This window comes from Dromaius novaehollandiae, chromosome 9 (assembly GCF_036370855.1).
Source record: "Dromaius novaehollandiae isolate bDroNov1 chromosome 9, bDroNov1.hap1, whole genome shotgun sequence".
Classification (NCBI taxonomy): domain Eukaryota; kingdom Metazoa; phylum Chordata; class Aves; order Casuariiformes; family Dromaiidae; genus Dromaius; species Dromaius novaehollandiae.
In genome coordinates, this window is record NC_088106.1 from 9,016,441 (window position 1) to 9,031,991 (window position 15,551).

A 15,551-nucleotide genomic window follows, 5' to 3' on the forward strand; every position below is an offset into this window, starting at 1 on the left:
TGCATGGACGTTCCCAAGTTTTTTGCTATTGACCTTCACAGAGGAAGGATTCAGCAACCCTAGATACAACTGCAGCAGTAAAGAGGAAAACTCCTTCCAGCCTTCCTGGGCCACAACGTTTATGGAAGAGAAGGGCGAATGTGGCATTGCTCAAATACCCCTTCCTGACGTTGGTTAGGAGGCTGCCTTTGCTATTAATCTTCTATAGGCATCGCTTAAAATCAGGCATTTAATGCTAATGGACCTGGATTACACCTGAGGAAGGCAGAAGAGCATCTTGCAGGGGTATCTTGCCTGTTCCCAAACTAAACCAAGAAAGTGAGAGGGAAGTTTTCAAGCACGCGGTTGCTGGCCCCAATCTCCAGCTACAACTGTGCCTTTGGAAGCTTCCTGTTCATTCTGCAAAGCTGACAACCCGGTACTCTCCATCAGCCCCCAACCTTGCTCTTCTCCTTACCCACACATGCACGTGTACACACACACACGTGCCTACTCTAACACCAGACTTTACTTCCAAAAAACCCAATCTCTTGGCCCATCAGTGAGAGGAGCGCGGTCCCGATGCATCATTTGCTGCATCTGCCTTTCCGTCTGCCTTTTCAGCGTTTGTGGCGTACTTCGGCATCTTTGCTTCTGCAGAGAGCAGAGGCCTGTACGCTGTCATTTACTCTGCGGACGATGAATCTGATGGGCTAATCTTAACTTTTTAACAGCTGTGTTTATTTACTAAAGTAGTAAATTGTTTCCTCTAAAGCACAGAGGGACTGGTTTGAAGAAACTAACATCTCTGCAATTTAGCGAGATTTGGTTCTTGCACATGCTTTCTCTTCAAACTATACATTTTTCTATCACTGAAGTATCTGAATTATAGGCAATCTTGGGATCCAATCTTTGTTTTAATGACTCCTCCGGCTGCTGCTTTGTATGGAGGAGAAGGCAGGCTGGAAGTACAGCAAATTGACTTACAGGAAATAGGAAATAATAAAACCACTTATGTTCTGAATCTGACTGACTGCATTTGCTCCCAGTCCAAGAAGCTTTTCTGTTTCCTGTTCATAGTTTAGTTCAGAATACACAAATCATTGCATTATTCTTTTAAGATCACTGTATACATTTACTAACTAGACACCGGGAAATCGAGTACAAGCAGCAGTCTGAGTCAGAAGGGGCGACAGAAAACCTTAGACTTACGCGCCTGCAGCTCGAGACCTGGCCCTGTTGGTCCAGACCAAGTCATCTGAGTTTCTGGAAAGGGTGTTGAAGATGAGGCAAGCGTTGCAGGACCTGGTAGCAGGAACCGCCTCGTGCCCCTCGCTGCGGGCGCCGGGCTCACGGTGCTCTGCCGGCTGCTCCTGCTCCCACCGCAGCCACCGCGACCACGCGAGCATCCCGGGCACACTGCAACCACTGCAGTAGCGCCAGGGAACGGAAAAGAAAATAAAAAACCTTTCAGTTCACCAGAAACTACTTAGGGGCTTTGCTGTGACATATAGCAAGAACTAAAGATCTGGAGATTTTACTAAAGGACGGGGGAAAGCCAGAACAGAGTCCAGGCCAGCTATTGGGAACGAAACACTTCAGCAGCCTACCATGCTCCTGCGGCAGCAATCCTCACCAGAGGAACAAGCTTTGGAAAACAGTGCAGAGAGGCAAATTTAATGGGAAAATAACGCAACCTTCTTGCTGAGCAGCAGTGATTAAAAAAATGCTAATAAAAACTCTTCTTCTAGTTTCCATTTCTCCTTGGGGATACAGGAGTGACTGACAATACGATACACACCTGCACCCCTGCTGAGACTCTTCGGTTCCTTAAAATCACTCTTGCAATTAGGGCTGATAAAGGAGCTGAGTTTTCTTCTGGCTTATTCCCCACGGCAGCAGCACACTCAGTCATGCCACACTTTTTAAGAGGAAGGGATGCAACCTGCTCTCCAAATACAAGCAAGGACTGAGCAGACACTAACCTGGAGCTGGAGGTCATCTGCATGCTGAAAGTACAATTTATACCTCTCCACCAATGTTTTCAATCGTTTCCCACATACCTCAGGTAGAAAGACATGAGAGCACCATCAGGTGCCTATTCACTGAAGAATAACTCCAGAAAACTCAGCCTGTTTCAGCTCCCCTTGAGAACAGCCCTATTTTCCCTGTGCATTTAAGAGAAGGTTCATGCCTGAGCGTGCCCACGTGTGCCTCTGACCAGCTCTGGCAGCGAGGGCACGCGCTCGGTCCGCTGCAGTCCCGGTGCTCTCCGACCTAGCGAGAGCATCTCGCTCTGCTTTGCTGTTGGAGAGCGTGAGGTCTCCAGGGCAGGCGCTGTTAGATGGAGCAGCTGAGCTGGTCTAACAGCTCGCCTTGTTGAAGGGTGATCCTGCTCCCTCCACCTCTGTTGATCCATCCTGGAAAGAAAAAAACAAACAAACAACAAAAACCACAACAAAACCAACCAGCAGAAAATCTATGCACAGCTGAAAGCCACAACAGGCCCAATGTGCACGTGGCCGGCAGCTGTGCCTCTCCTTTCGGCCACGATTAAGTGGCTCTGTACCCAGGAACGCGTGCAGAACATTATCTTGGCTAGGACTGGTAGATGTCATGCAACCAGTACGTCTAGAACTGACAGTTTTGGTGGCCTTTCAAGGGCTGTTTCATAGCTGTCAGGGCTTCAACCAGCTGTGACCACTAAATGGAGCACTTGAGAGCAGTTTCAGATATTTGGGCTTTACAGCTTGCAGTTTTTCCCTCAAAAATCCCTGTTTAAATTGGAATTATATATAGGCTCAATTCAGAAAAGAAATCTCTGTTAGTTCGCAGGTGTTTGGGGTTCTCCAGTTCTTTATAAAGTGGTATGCTTTCAAAGCTAATTTGCAGTAGATTTGGTTATTTCTGAAGCCTTGTGACACTGGTCTATTTAAAATAAGCTGCTTGGGAGAAAATAAGCTGCTTGGGAGACAAAATAGCTGTGTGTTCAGAAATCAGGAAAATGCAAGTCAACCATGAGACAGAAGCAGCTTTGCCTCAAATATATTTTTGTCACATTAGAAAACATTTACTGCCTGAAAGCATGTTTAATATAAAGCAGCAAAAATTCTCTTTTTCTCGGTACTTTTACCGATTGGCATATCACTGAAGCTTTTTATGAATTCATTTTTTTGCGTTGTCTAAATGCAGATATCATTTACATCTTCAATTTCACAGGTTGCCGTTCCCCATTTTCACTATTTCTGGACCACTGTTATAGCAGTATTGGTTTGGGAGGGTGGTCCCAAGTGGAAGCCCATGGAGCAGATACAACCTTCAAGGGAATTTCTCTCTTACTTCGTGGTGTCTGAAGCGACAGAGGTAAGGCAGACCACTGAGCTCAAGGGGGATGATGCTTCTTGTGTAGGCTGCATCCTTGTTAAAGAAACTGAGGAACATATGTAAGAAAAGAATAATGAACAGCATCTACAAGCCTTCTACTATTCCTGTCTACTCGTAGCTAGAAAGCTAGACCAATCCACAGCTTTCAAGTGGAGTCTCAAGACTGGGCGAGTCCCTGTTAACACTTTATTCTAGAGGCTGGATCTGCCTTTGGAGTGGAGAACTTTGAGTTTTACTCCTAGCTTTGCCAAGGACCTGCTGTGCAGCTCTGGACAAATCCTGCCATTAGCTGAAAAACAGGAAGGGGTAACAGTGGAAACTAAGCCCTGTAGAAGAGGAAAAAAAAGTTTTTCTGTAAAACTTGCAAGAGCAGTGGGGGTCTCATCTTTGCTGGGACATCAGTAACACACACCCATAAATTACTGAGCCATTTTTCCTATTTATTACAGCAGAATTGCAAAACTAGGGGCCTTATTTCATTTTCATTCCCCCTGCCCTGCCTCACTAGTGCCAGGAACCACATTTCTTATAAACAAGATTCTTATTTCAGTATTCATTAGATTGTTTGTCAAGAAGAGCAGCTGGTGTTGATCAATTGATTAAGATGCACTGGGGATGGTTCAGCCTAAAGAAGAGAAGATGCAATAACAGATTTCAAACATGCAAAAGGCTGCTGCAACGAGCAAAGAAACAGCCTACTTTCCCCACAAAATAAGAAGTTTTTTAATTGCAACGAGGAAGATTCAGATTGGATGGCAAACTGTTTTAATATTAAGGTCATCATAATATTGGAGTAAATCGCTCAGGAAAGCCTTTAATACCAGATTAGCAGATGTCTGCCAGGAACGGGCCGTGTGCTGGCCTGGCTGCCTGCTGAGCTCTCTGCTCATCCTATGATTCCAGAGTCATTTCCCGTTGCTGCCTTAATTACTTGATAACCTCATTATTTTCTAACAGAACCCCCAAAAGCAAAATTATTGAATTTGGTCTTTATTATTAAAAGTCCTCTGAAATAGAGTGGAATGAAATGACTGAAAAGCTTAAGAGCAGAACTCTAATTCCTGTATCTGTGCATGTAAAAAGTGGTGCAGCTGCAGAAGACACAGAAACTCATGTAATGCTTGTAATGGTGGTAATGGCTGATGTTGAACCCAACAGAGTACTATCAGCACAGGCTTTTTTTAGCCTAGTTCAGAAGCATAACTGCAATGAAAAACGTATTCGATGGAAACATTGAGTTCATCTATCCATCCAGTCAAGTGAAGAGTAATAAGGCAGGAGATAAATAAGTGGATCAACAAATATTTCACACTTGAGTGCTCTTGATAAGAAATCACACACCTAAAACCCCAACTTGGAAGCATATCTGCTGCCCCAGAAGCAATGACAAACTACACCTCTAATTTAACTGACATTGCAAACGGGGTCCAAACAGGAATTCTCCCCACACAGTGCAAAACGTTTTAATTTCGATGTGCATTCTATAAAAACTATATTGAATTTCTTGTACTATTAGTCGCATAAGCTGAACTATTATTAAAATAGAAACAATATTAAATAGAATATTTAGAATATTCCATTCTGGATAGAATATTTAATTCAGCACACACACAGCGAATTTACTAATTCGAGCATGAGATGGTAAACAAAGCAATTGCAACAAACTGCACACGGTCCTATTTCTTTGCCTTGGGAATTGACTTCTGGCCTTAAATTACTTACTGCTAGAAAGCAGCTTGTTCCTAGCCACTTAATCAGCACCTGACTTTGCTGTAGTATTCGAGCAAATTGAAAATAGATGAGATGCGGCAATAGAGAGAAATGTGAAACTTTCAAATAGTTTTTAAAGTAAACTAAGCACAATTCTTCCCTGTTTTCCTGAAGCTATAATTTCCTATCTTATGATTCACTCGTAAGTAATTAAGGGATATGCCAGATCATGTGGCATATTAGATAGTAGAAATGCATGATTCTTATATTAAAAAATTAAGTTTTTTCCCTGACATATATAAAGTGCAAAACCACAATGCAGTCAAAATACAACAGCTAACAGACATTAATCTGCAAGTAGCATTTGTAATTGCAAATCATGCTTCTGTGGGGAAGAAAGAGATCATAAAGCCGATATGGCTTTGGAAAGCCAGCAGCCATATTTAGGTAACCCACATTTTACCTGTGACCCTGTGCCTAGCATTTTGTGAAGGGTTGGTCCTAGGCCTTCAGAGGTGCTAGTCAAAGGAAACACTTGAAGCAGGGTCCAAGACAGAAATTAACTGTCTGAACAAAGCCTGCAAACTTAACTTTTTGCTAGCAAAACTGTGACAGCATGCAAGAAGAGCAAATGTTGCATTAGATTTGTTACATATGCAGTTTAATATAGTGGAAATGGGGAACATATAGCTTCAAATACATGGATTTTTAATATTTGTCAGAGAAACTCTCTTTCTCTGCCAACATTTCTTTGGAAGAGTGTTGGCCTAGCTCTGCTTGCACTGAAGTCACAGGCAGCTTTGCCTCAGCATCGCTGTGAGCAGAGGCCCAGCAGAATTCAGGGACCTTTGATGCTGGGAAAGGGGAGAAACATTAAACCTCTGAGCTGTCATCCAGATCAGTGAAAAAGTCTTGAAAAGTTCAAGAACACGTTAATCCAGAGGGCTCAAAATGCAGCTCACTCAAAGTAACAAATCAGTGTTCTCATCATCTGCAACAAGCCAGAAAATCTCCATGGAAACAAGAAAACAGTAAGGTAGAAGCATTTGACCTCTATGACACTTCTTAAGATGCTCTACAGGCCCTCCACTAGGCAACGCGGTCGCCTTAGTGGCATGGTCCTTCAGCAGCAGTCTGCAGTGCTTGGTAAAGTTCTGGCCATTTTCCTCAACCCAGAGAGGATGACAGAAGGAACCTGCTTGGGATATTCAGAGAGGCCTCACGATACTGTCTGCTTATGTAGTTCTTAGAAACTGGTTTCACTACTGTGCAAGTGTAGCATCTACTCAGTTCACCACCACACTGTGGTTCGTGCAGCTCAAGGTGGTCACAGAGTGGAGCACCTGCGCTCATGAAATTTCAAGCAGCATAAACTTTCTCCTTTAGTTAGTACTAACGCAGTACTAACATTATTTAGCGTGAACAATCTGCCTCAAAAACATTACATTGCTTTAGTATTGCACTCAAAATTCAAACAATGGCAGAGAAATCCTGAAGAGCTCTCAGATACAAGGTGAAGGAATTCAAGACTGGTTTTAGGCTTTCAAATGCACTCCCTCCTCTACTTTCGATTCATTGATTCACGACTTTCCAAAAGCAGTTTCAACATATTAAAATAAATTGATTTTTATAATGCACTCACATTAACTTCAACAGTAAAATGAGGATGGAAAACCATTATTTTTGAATGTATTATAGCAAATACATGCACTATATGACAAAGCAGTAATTCCACCTTCAACTTCTAGTGACACTGGAAATAAACCATCTCGTGGATCATGATGTGACCCACCAGTCTACAGGAATTAAAACCTCATTATGTACACATGGATGCTGATTATTTCACGTGTAAATCCAAATAGCCTCAAGTATCCAAAATACAGGAACAGGAATAGCATCCCTCTGCGTAATCAAATTGAATCACTCCATCGGAACAGATGTCTCGAAAGTGAAATTGTGATAGGAGCCTGTTCCCCCCACCCTCAAAGGTCTTTTACCCATCTGAAGCATAGCTGCAAGTGTCAGCCAGACTTCGCTTCTTTTCACAGGCATACAGAGAACGAGAGGCCGCTGGCGGTGAGAAAGCACTTTGTCTAGAGCAAACACATACCTGTAAAGGAAGGCTGAGGATAGCTTCACTGCTTCCAGAGGACCTACGCCGTGTGTTCACAAGGAGCACGTAGCTGCAGACTCTATTACTTTAACTGCTTCTCGTCTGTTGTCTTACAACGCGCCAAAGCAATTATAAAATTAATACCTCAGCCTGGGCTTTCCCAACCTAACCATTTGCAAATTCCCTGCACCAAGCATTTGAAGTTACTGTTACATAACATTCAGCCAACGTAATATCAAAATATATTTTATTCTGGACCTCTTTCAGATCTGATTCAAATTACAGTTGTCAAAGCAATACAATGCAAAGGGAAACTGCAACAGAAAATGTGCCTAGAAGGGATATAAGGGCCTTGGGGACAAATCATTGTGATGTAGAACCAAAATACATCATAAAGTGTAATTAACATGGTCCAGGACAGTATAGAACATCTATATCAGTCTTCTTTAGACAATAATCATGAAAACTGAACAATAAAAGTCCTTTAAACAAGTACAAAAAACTGTCATGGGCTGGTTTACACTTTTACAACAGTTGTAATTTAACTGGATAACTGAAGAAATGATGCAGACATTTTAATCCAGTGCTATAGGTAGGCTCACAGAATTAGACCCAAAGGATTTGTAACTCCAAATGAAACCATTACAACTACAATGTCAATGTCAGGAGAGAGAGAAAAAAATTACTTCTGTATTCTAGAATTACTGTTCTGCACACCGCAGTCTGTTGAGGACAAGATTGCAAAGTACACTGGACTAGCAACAACATGCAGACTGTTTTCCTGAATTTACCCACAAATGTCAAAAAACATTATGAAGTAAGAATGAAGATTTTTTTTAAAAAAAAAAACCAAAACAAAACATGCCTTAAGTTATTGTCAAGCTTCAAACTTAAAGGCAGAGAAAGAGAATCATGTACTCAAAACTACTGATCTGAAGCACTATTAACACTAAATCTGCAATTTGTAAGAAACGGCAGATTTTCCTGTTGTTTTGTCTGCCTTCGACCGGACTGCCGGTGAGGACAGTCGCGCTTTCACAGAGCGTGGTATGTCAGAGCTTGCTCTAGAGGGAGGGGTGAAGCCTGCCTCCTGGCTCCCTCCCTCGGGAAATGTCAGGGATCTCCATGGAGATTTACTGCTGTCTCCCGAAGCCGTATTCGCTTCGAACATGCCACAATGTTGCTTCTGCTTTCTTCAGACTTCTGGAGAGTGTGAAACCCATCCCGCCGGGGAAGGGCCCGAGGGGATTTGGGAAGCTGGAAGATGTAACGCTTGCCAATGAGAAAGGAAAACTGGGCTAAACCCGGCTCGGGCAAAACTCCTACTCAACAGGACTTTTCTCCTCAAGGGAGATGTGGTTCGTGAGACCTAAGTGGCATGCAGCAGGGTATGACACAGACCCAAATCCGCCAAGGTTTATTCTAGCAAAGTTTTCTCGCAAAGTGAAAGAAAATGGGATTTCTGATTAAGTAACGATTGGAAAACCGGGTCCCAAGGCTCCTCTTTGCTAAACAGACAAAAACATACAACCTTTTATTTACAAGCTGAAAAAGCCAGTTTGCGATTTTACTGAAACTCCTTCATTCGGCAGAACTAAATGCATCGGCTGCTACGACTGCTCTGCAGGCAAACTGGCACAGCCGCCCCGTCCTTCCACTGTCCTTCCGAAACAGAGAACATTGCAAAGGTACAACGCCCCCTTAAACACCCTGGCATGAGGTAAGCGGTGTAAGGAAAAAGGAGTGCTTTTGCAATGGAAATTAATTAAAATTGGTAGAAATCTTTGGCCTTTCTCTCAAGATGCATTAAAGTGTCACAAAATCAAGAAACATGCTTCAAAATGCCATGTCGTTCTGACTGGTAACTGTTACCTCCCTCCACCCAACCCAGAAAAAGAGGCACTTTTAGTGTTTCATAGAAGATTTCCAATCATCTCTAGACACGCTAAGTAACCCTGCACAATTGTAGTCCCAGAATAAACTGAGTTTATCAACATTACAAAGAGTCTAAAAAAGCTTTTATGAGGACCTAGATACTCTCCTAACTACACTAAAAAGTCCACTGGTTGGGAATCTTTACATCAATTTAAAAATGCAGAAAAAGTAAAAGTCAAAACGGGAGAAGAGGAACTCTACAGAAACCTGGACCTAATTATGGGCAATGAGAAACAGGATTGTGAATTGGATGCATAGAAAGCAAACTCAAAGCAGTTCATTTCTTACTTCGTCACTAACTCTGAGCCCAGTTTTTCCCCTTCCTTTTATCCTCTATTTGCCCATTAACTTGTTGAACTGGGGAAAACACAGCAACTTCAATGTGTGCAAAGGCTTATGCACATGTTTGCCTTTACACTTAGGAAACAGGCGCAATATAATTAATCGGTACGTAAAATTAAGCATGTGCATACATTTATACAAAATTAGGGTCTTACTGACATTTGGCATATTCAATTTAAAGGAACAATTTGGATAATCTACCTCACTATTGAATACGAGGTCTTTGTGCTATACAATATAATAATTAATGTCATGGTTCTTTTTTTTTCCTTTTTTGTTTTTTGCTTCACATAATCACAGAACCTAGCACACCTTGCATGCATGCATTTAACAGTGTATAAAACAAGAGGCAAGAAGAGGTGTGAGCAGGAGCAGCACTGTGGCATGCTAGTAAAGGACAACAATAAAATATCTATTGGCCAGATCCTTTGCTAGTGGAAACTGGCCTAATTCCACTACAGTGGGGCACTGCTGATTTTAACACTAGGTTTGATGGGTCTTAGCCTGTGTGTCCAGAGCGTTCAAGTCAACAGATCTGACATTCCTGGACTCTCTGCGTCAAGCACCTGAAAACCCTGGACCTGTGATACTGAAGCTCTGTATTACCTATTAATGAGTATGTGATACTACGCTTAAGCAACTAGAATTACAACCAAAACAGCTGATGATTGAGAAAGAGGAAAATGGCAATACCCTAGAACATGGCTGTGAGGTTTTGCAGCTATGTCACAGAATTCCACCACAATTCGTTAGATTGGCTGAAAGAATCATCCAATAACTTTTATGAAAATGAATAAACTGTTCATATTAAAATACAAAAGTACTATCAAGAATCACTTCTGACTTTCAGATTTAAATTCAGTGCAATTGACAAATGCATTGCTAAACGAAAAATGCAGCTTAAACATACTCAAAACATTTGTGTCTATTCCTGGGAGCACAGTTTAAAATTATTGCACAGAATTTTTTTTATTTTTATTTTTATTTTTTTTTCTTATTAATGACAGAGGTCAGCCACAGTCATGGACCTCCAGCAATAAAAGCAATATTTCAAGTGCCAGACACTCAATATATTAGGTTTCCTACATACTGTAACTCACAGGGTAATTGCTTTAAACATTTGTAATATGTTCCAAAACCTTAAAAATAGCTGGCACTGAACCATCATGGATGACTGCCTTTATGGATATGACTTTTTGTTGTCTTTAAATGCTGTGTATCATAGTATTATATTCCTCACTAATAACAGCTGGGGTGTATATATAAAGAATGTATCGTTGACTTCTCTTTACCACCGGCAAATTGCTACCCTACCTTAGCCAAACTCAGACTTGCTTCAAGCCGTGTTTATTCCATGGAAATAGCAGAAATCAATGCTTAAAGAACAACTGTTAAAATGTCAAAGCTGCATTATCTCGATTAAATCAATTTATATCTAACTTGGAGGGGGTTAAAAAACAGAAAAAAATGTTAGAGACTAGTAATCATAAGCCACAAAATTATTTGTGATTGAAATAGTGTTATAAAACTGATAACTTTGCAAAGCTCTATAATATAAACCATTCCTTAAGTAAAATGCCTGTGACATAAATTTGACAACCTCTCTTTTTATAAATTTACACTCTTGGAATCTTATGCAAGACATGATGCAACCTTTTCAACTACACATACGCGTAAACACAACCTCATGCTATCATTTACAAATAAAATCACTATCAGTATACTTTTAATCACATGAGCAGAAAAAGGTTTGCCATATACATCTGTCATTGTAAGAAAAATACTTGATATTGTAAACAGAGTAAAAGACACTATATAGTAGTGATTATTAAAAAAATAGCAGCTTACATCTACCCTATATTTGGAAAAAAAAATGTAGTCACAAGATACAATAAACTGCAGGACTGGAGCAGCAGGGGAATTAGTGCAAGTATTCATCTTTTAAATAAGCTGAATCACTGCTATTAAAATAAACTTGAAGCAAGTCCTCTGTTTAAGATTTTTTTTTTAAATCTAAGGTAGTAAACATTTTGCCTCTTAATGGCAGTGTTATCAAATATATGCCAAAGATTTTTTTAATAAAGAAAATTACATGAGATACTTTTAATACTGGAGTTTGGTTACAATTATACATCTAAGCTCCTACGAATAATGATGGGCAACTCTCAGAGAAGCTGTGGCATGAACCCTTGTCCACAAAGATCTTAATCTCTTTAAAAAAACAACCCTCTTCCTCCCAGCTATATTTTGCTCCTTTTCACAATAGTGCACAATTTAACCATAATTTAGCTATGGTCTCAAAGCAACAGAAGATGCATTCTTTTCTTTTTCTTTTCTTTTTTTTTCTTTTTTTTTTTGCATCCCTGTATTTTCTTTTCTGTATTTTTGTGCCCTTCTATTCTTAAGTTTGGCAGAATTATATCCCAAATAAGAAACTACTGCATTTCAGCCATGTCACCGGAAGAAAACATAGCATTATACCCATTACTGACATACTTGGTAGATTAGCGGGACGTGCAACATCACACCTCTAAAATGGATTTTTCTCCTCTCTCCATAATCCCTTTTCCACCCTCCCTCTGTTCTCAAAATCGTGCTCGGGGAGCCACAGAATGTACCAAATATCATCAGGTTCAATCTACCTCTTCAAAGAACGCTTTAAAATATCTTTCAAAGAAACGTTTTTTTTTTTTTTTCCCAAGGTGAAAAAAAATATAAACAAGAAACTAATTCACTCCCTTACTTCATGCATCGTAAACTTAACCAAAACAAAACAGAAAACCCAATGTTTAAAAGCAAAGAAAAAACTACTGCTGCAGATTTCTGTAAGTCCATTTTCTCTGTACACACAAACAGCTCAACTACTGAGAAGGAAAACCCCCCCCACAATCCATTGTCATAATGGATTTAAAGGGGGGCAGGGGTAATGAAGGCTGCCATTAGGATCTTCTGAATTTGGTATGTATATGGGTCTGCTCTTGTATATGGTATATTTCTCTCTCTCTCGCTCTCTCTTCTGTTTTTCATATCCAAAACCTTTAAATGTTATTTTGGGGCACAGCAGATTCCAGCACTTGGTGAACAGGATTCACAAGCTGTGACAAAACTCTGTCATCCTCTTCAGGGTGTAACTTTTTTTTTTTTTTTTTTTTTTTTATATACAGTATATGTATATATTTCTTTTAGGTTTGGCTGTAGTGGACTGGCCATGGTTCAATTGGGACTATAGCAGTACATGGGTCAGGGACAGTCATTTTGGCTATGTACACATTCATAGTCGGTCCATGGCTTCCAACTAGTAGCGCTATTTCCGTAGGTCTAATACACAAACCTGTAAGAAAAAAAATACAAAAATTGCACATTATATAATATTATACATTTATACAATTCTGTCTTAAATATCAAAACATAACCCATAAACAAGATCATGCAAGTTTAATCTCAAATCTATTGTCAGCTATATAGTAGTGAAAACAAACACCATGTAAGCACTTTGGTTATGAGCACTGAGCCAGACATGCTAAGGACACTGCTACCTAATGAATTACTATCAGAACATTAGAAACATCTAATGCAAGCTGTTTGCCTTTTGTTTAATATTAAAAGGCCAGGAACTTATTTGAATCTATAGTTTATAAAAAGTTTATAAAAATACAGTAAAATGAAATTAAAAACACTATGTGGGAAAACATCAGAATTGATCAGAATAATCTAGAAAAAAATATTTAACAGCATACAAATTCCAGTTTTCATCTTCTCAAAATCCTCACTAAGAAGCACTTCTACATGTGTTAGTCTACAAACTGAGGCTACATCTATTAGTAAAATATAATCACATACAAACTATGCTCATATTCATAAAAAGGTTCAAAGGTGCCTCTGTTTGTTTAGTTATTACCACTTGTTTTAAATATATAAAACAGAGTGGATGAGAAGGGCTTTCCCTAAAAAAACTAAATAAAACATACCAAGAATGATATTCTCAAAGCAAAAACCAAATTAAAAAAAAAAAAAAAAAGGCACAGAAATCTGATGCAAATACAATCAGCCTCTTGGGTCAAATTAACTAACAGGCAAAGACTGGAAAAGTAGACTGCATGTATCTAAAAGTGTCATCTAGGGTAAGATGATGATTTCTACCCAGGATACATATTGAGCTTCTGTTCCTTTCATGATATTATCTACATTTATATGACAAAGATGATATGAAAAACTAACTGAAATTAGTTCTCTAGGATATAGTTTCCTTAAAAATTTTAGAGCGTCCTATTTTTTGTTTGGAACTATAACTAAGTGTTCTCATCAGCACAGAGCACATGAGACAGGAGCAGAAAAAGGAAGCCTTGCGGATTCTTTGGCACATGAGTCAAGACTTGAGACTCTACACTACAAAGCTACCAGGGCTGCTACTTTCTAACATTTTTCACTTTAAGCTACAACACCTTAAAAACATGTCTTATCACTTTCATCCTATTCTAAATTTGTTCTTCCTTAAGTCCATCTCCTTTATTATCAAATCATAGGCAAATGAGAAGTAAGCAAGAAACAAGTGTTACATTTGTTATCAAGAACTGCATATTAATATTTCAACTGCAACACTTTGCAGGACCACATCAGAATAGCTAGAAGGTGACACTATAACACACCAATACGAGATGACAGAGGGTGTATTCATGATTAAACATATGATTCTGTTCCCTAGTTGCTCTGAGCAATGTAAGCAGACTGGTATTTACATATATAGTTCCTGTTATTTTTAGGGTCTTTTAAAACTACGAGCATTCAGAAATTTGTACTTGGTTTTGTTGCTGTTTTTATTTGTTGATTGCAATGCAGAGGGTATTTTGTTATCATGCATTATAAATATCACCTACACTGCACATTTTTACTTGAAAAGGGCGAAGAGGCAAGAATGAACTACTTTCCACATTGCGGTGAAATGAGCAGCCACACTGAGCAAATTTCCATAGTAAGCATCAGTGGGGACAGAAAATCAAAATAAAATGCACCTTCACCTTCTAACTGAGACTTTTGGAGGACTTAGAAACAACACATGCATTAAGCTGGAATAAAGACATATTCTCCTGTCAACACTACAGCACCTTTACATGCCAAAATCTAGTTGTGGGCTGGCTGTATTCATACTTCACCAAAATACGGAAATTTTGTCTCCATTAGTCAAAAGATTTCCAAATGATGTTTCTTGTTAGACTGTCAAGTAAATCCAGCTGCACTTACTGAACCATCTGAAGCACTTGCTCCAACTTTGTCTCCTGCTGCATTCCAGCAAACCTCAAAAATTCCTCCTGTTCCCCGATAACTGTGAACTAGGGCACCTGTCTGAAAAGGGAGAAAACACGTAATTAATATAACAAAATTTACACAAACAAGTAAAAATTGAAAAACATGTAAAATTTCCCTATCACTGTTAAAAACGGAAATTCACAGAAGAAATGGTTCAGATGGACAATCTAAGCACTGTATTAAAGGTGCTTAGGTTAAAGTTTCCCTCAGAAAACACCTTTATTCTGTCTTCATCTCTAGCGTTTGAAAGGCAAAACTAGGGGTTGTTGCAACTACTTTCAATTATTAAAATTCACCCTTCAAAAAATAAGTATCATATTCCCAGTATGCTGGCGGAGATCACGTTTTGCATACCAATAACGTCCTAACACTGCCATTTGCATACAGCGTTGTCTTGACAGAAATACAAAACAAGTGATAGGTGGTGCTCTTTCTTAGAAAGTTCCATGGAAACATCTGTCTTTCCCCCCCCCCCCCCTCACTTTTCTTTTTTTTTTTTTTTAAAGTGAAATTCAATGAAATAGCTGTGGAGTAACAATTTGAATGCCTATTTTTGGCCAGTATTTTTCACAGCAAACTTGTTCTATCTGGAGTTTAAAGTTCAAAAGTCATAAAGATAATTTTTGGGTGCAACATGCTATTGGAGAAACTTTATTGAACATGTAACTTCTTTTTTGTTGTTTTTTTTCCTCCAAGAATGCTAATAATATAACCACGATTATTACTTTGCCAAAAGAAGTACGTGATAGACTACATAGGAAGTGGTGAAGTCCAGACAGAGTGA

General features: G+C 39.5%; 1 protein-coding gene across 6 annotated transcripts in view; it reads right to left on the reverse strand.

The window, feature by feature from the left end:
- Positions 1-7,416: 7,416 nt before the first annotated feature.
- Positions 7,417-15,551, reverse strand: part of TBL1XR1 (TBL1X/Y related 1) — a 125,295-nt gene continuing 117,160 nt past the window's right edge. For all 6 annotated transcript variants that reach the window (XM_026105694.2, XM_064516630.1, XM_064516631.1 and 3 more), the window contains 2 exons: positions 14,702-14,803; positions 7,417-12,794 (listed from right to left, as the gene is read on the reverse strand). In XM_026105694.2, coding sequence (XP_025961479.1) covers positions 12,768-12,794; positions 14,702-14,803 — 129 coding nt within the window. In that variant the 3' untranslated portion in view covers positions 7,417-12,767. The remainder of the gene's footprint in view (positions 12,795-14,701; positions 14,804-15,551) is intronic.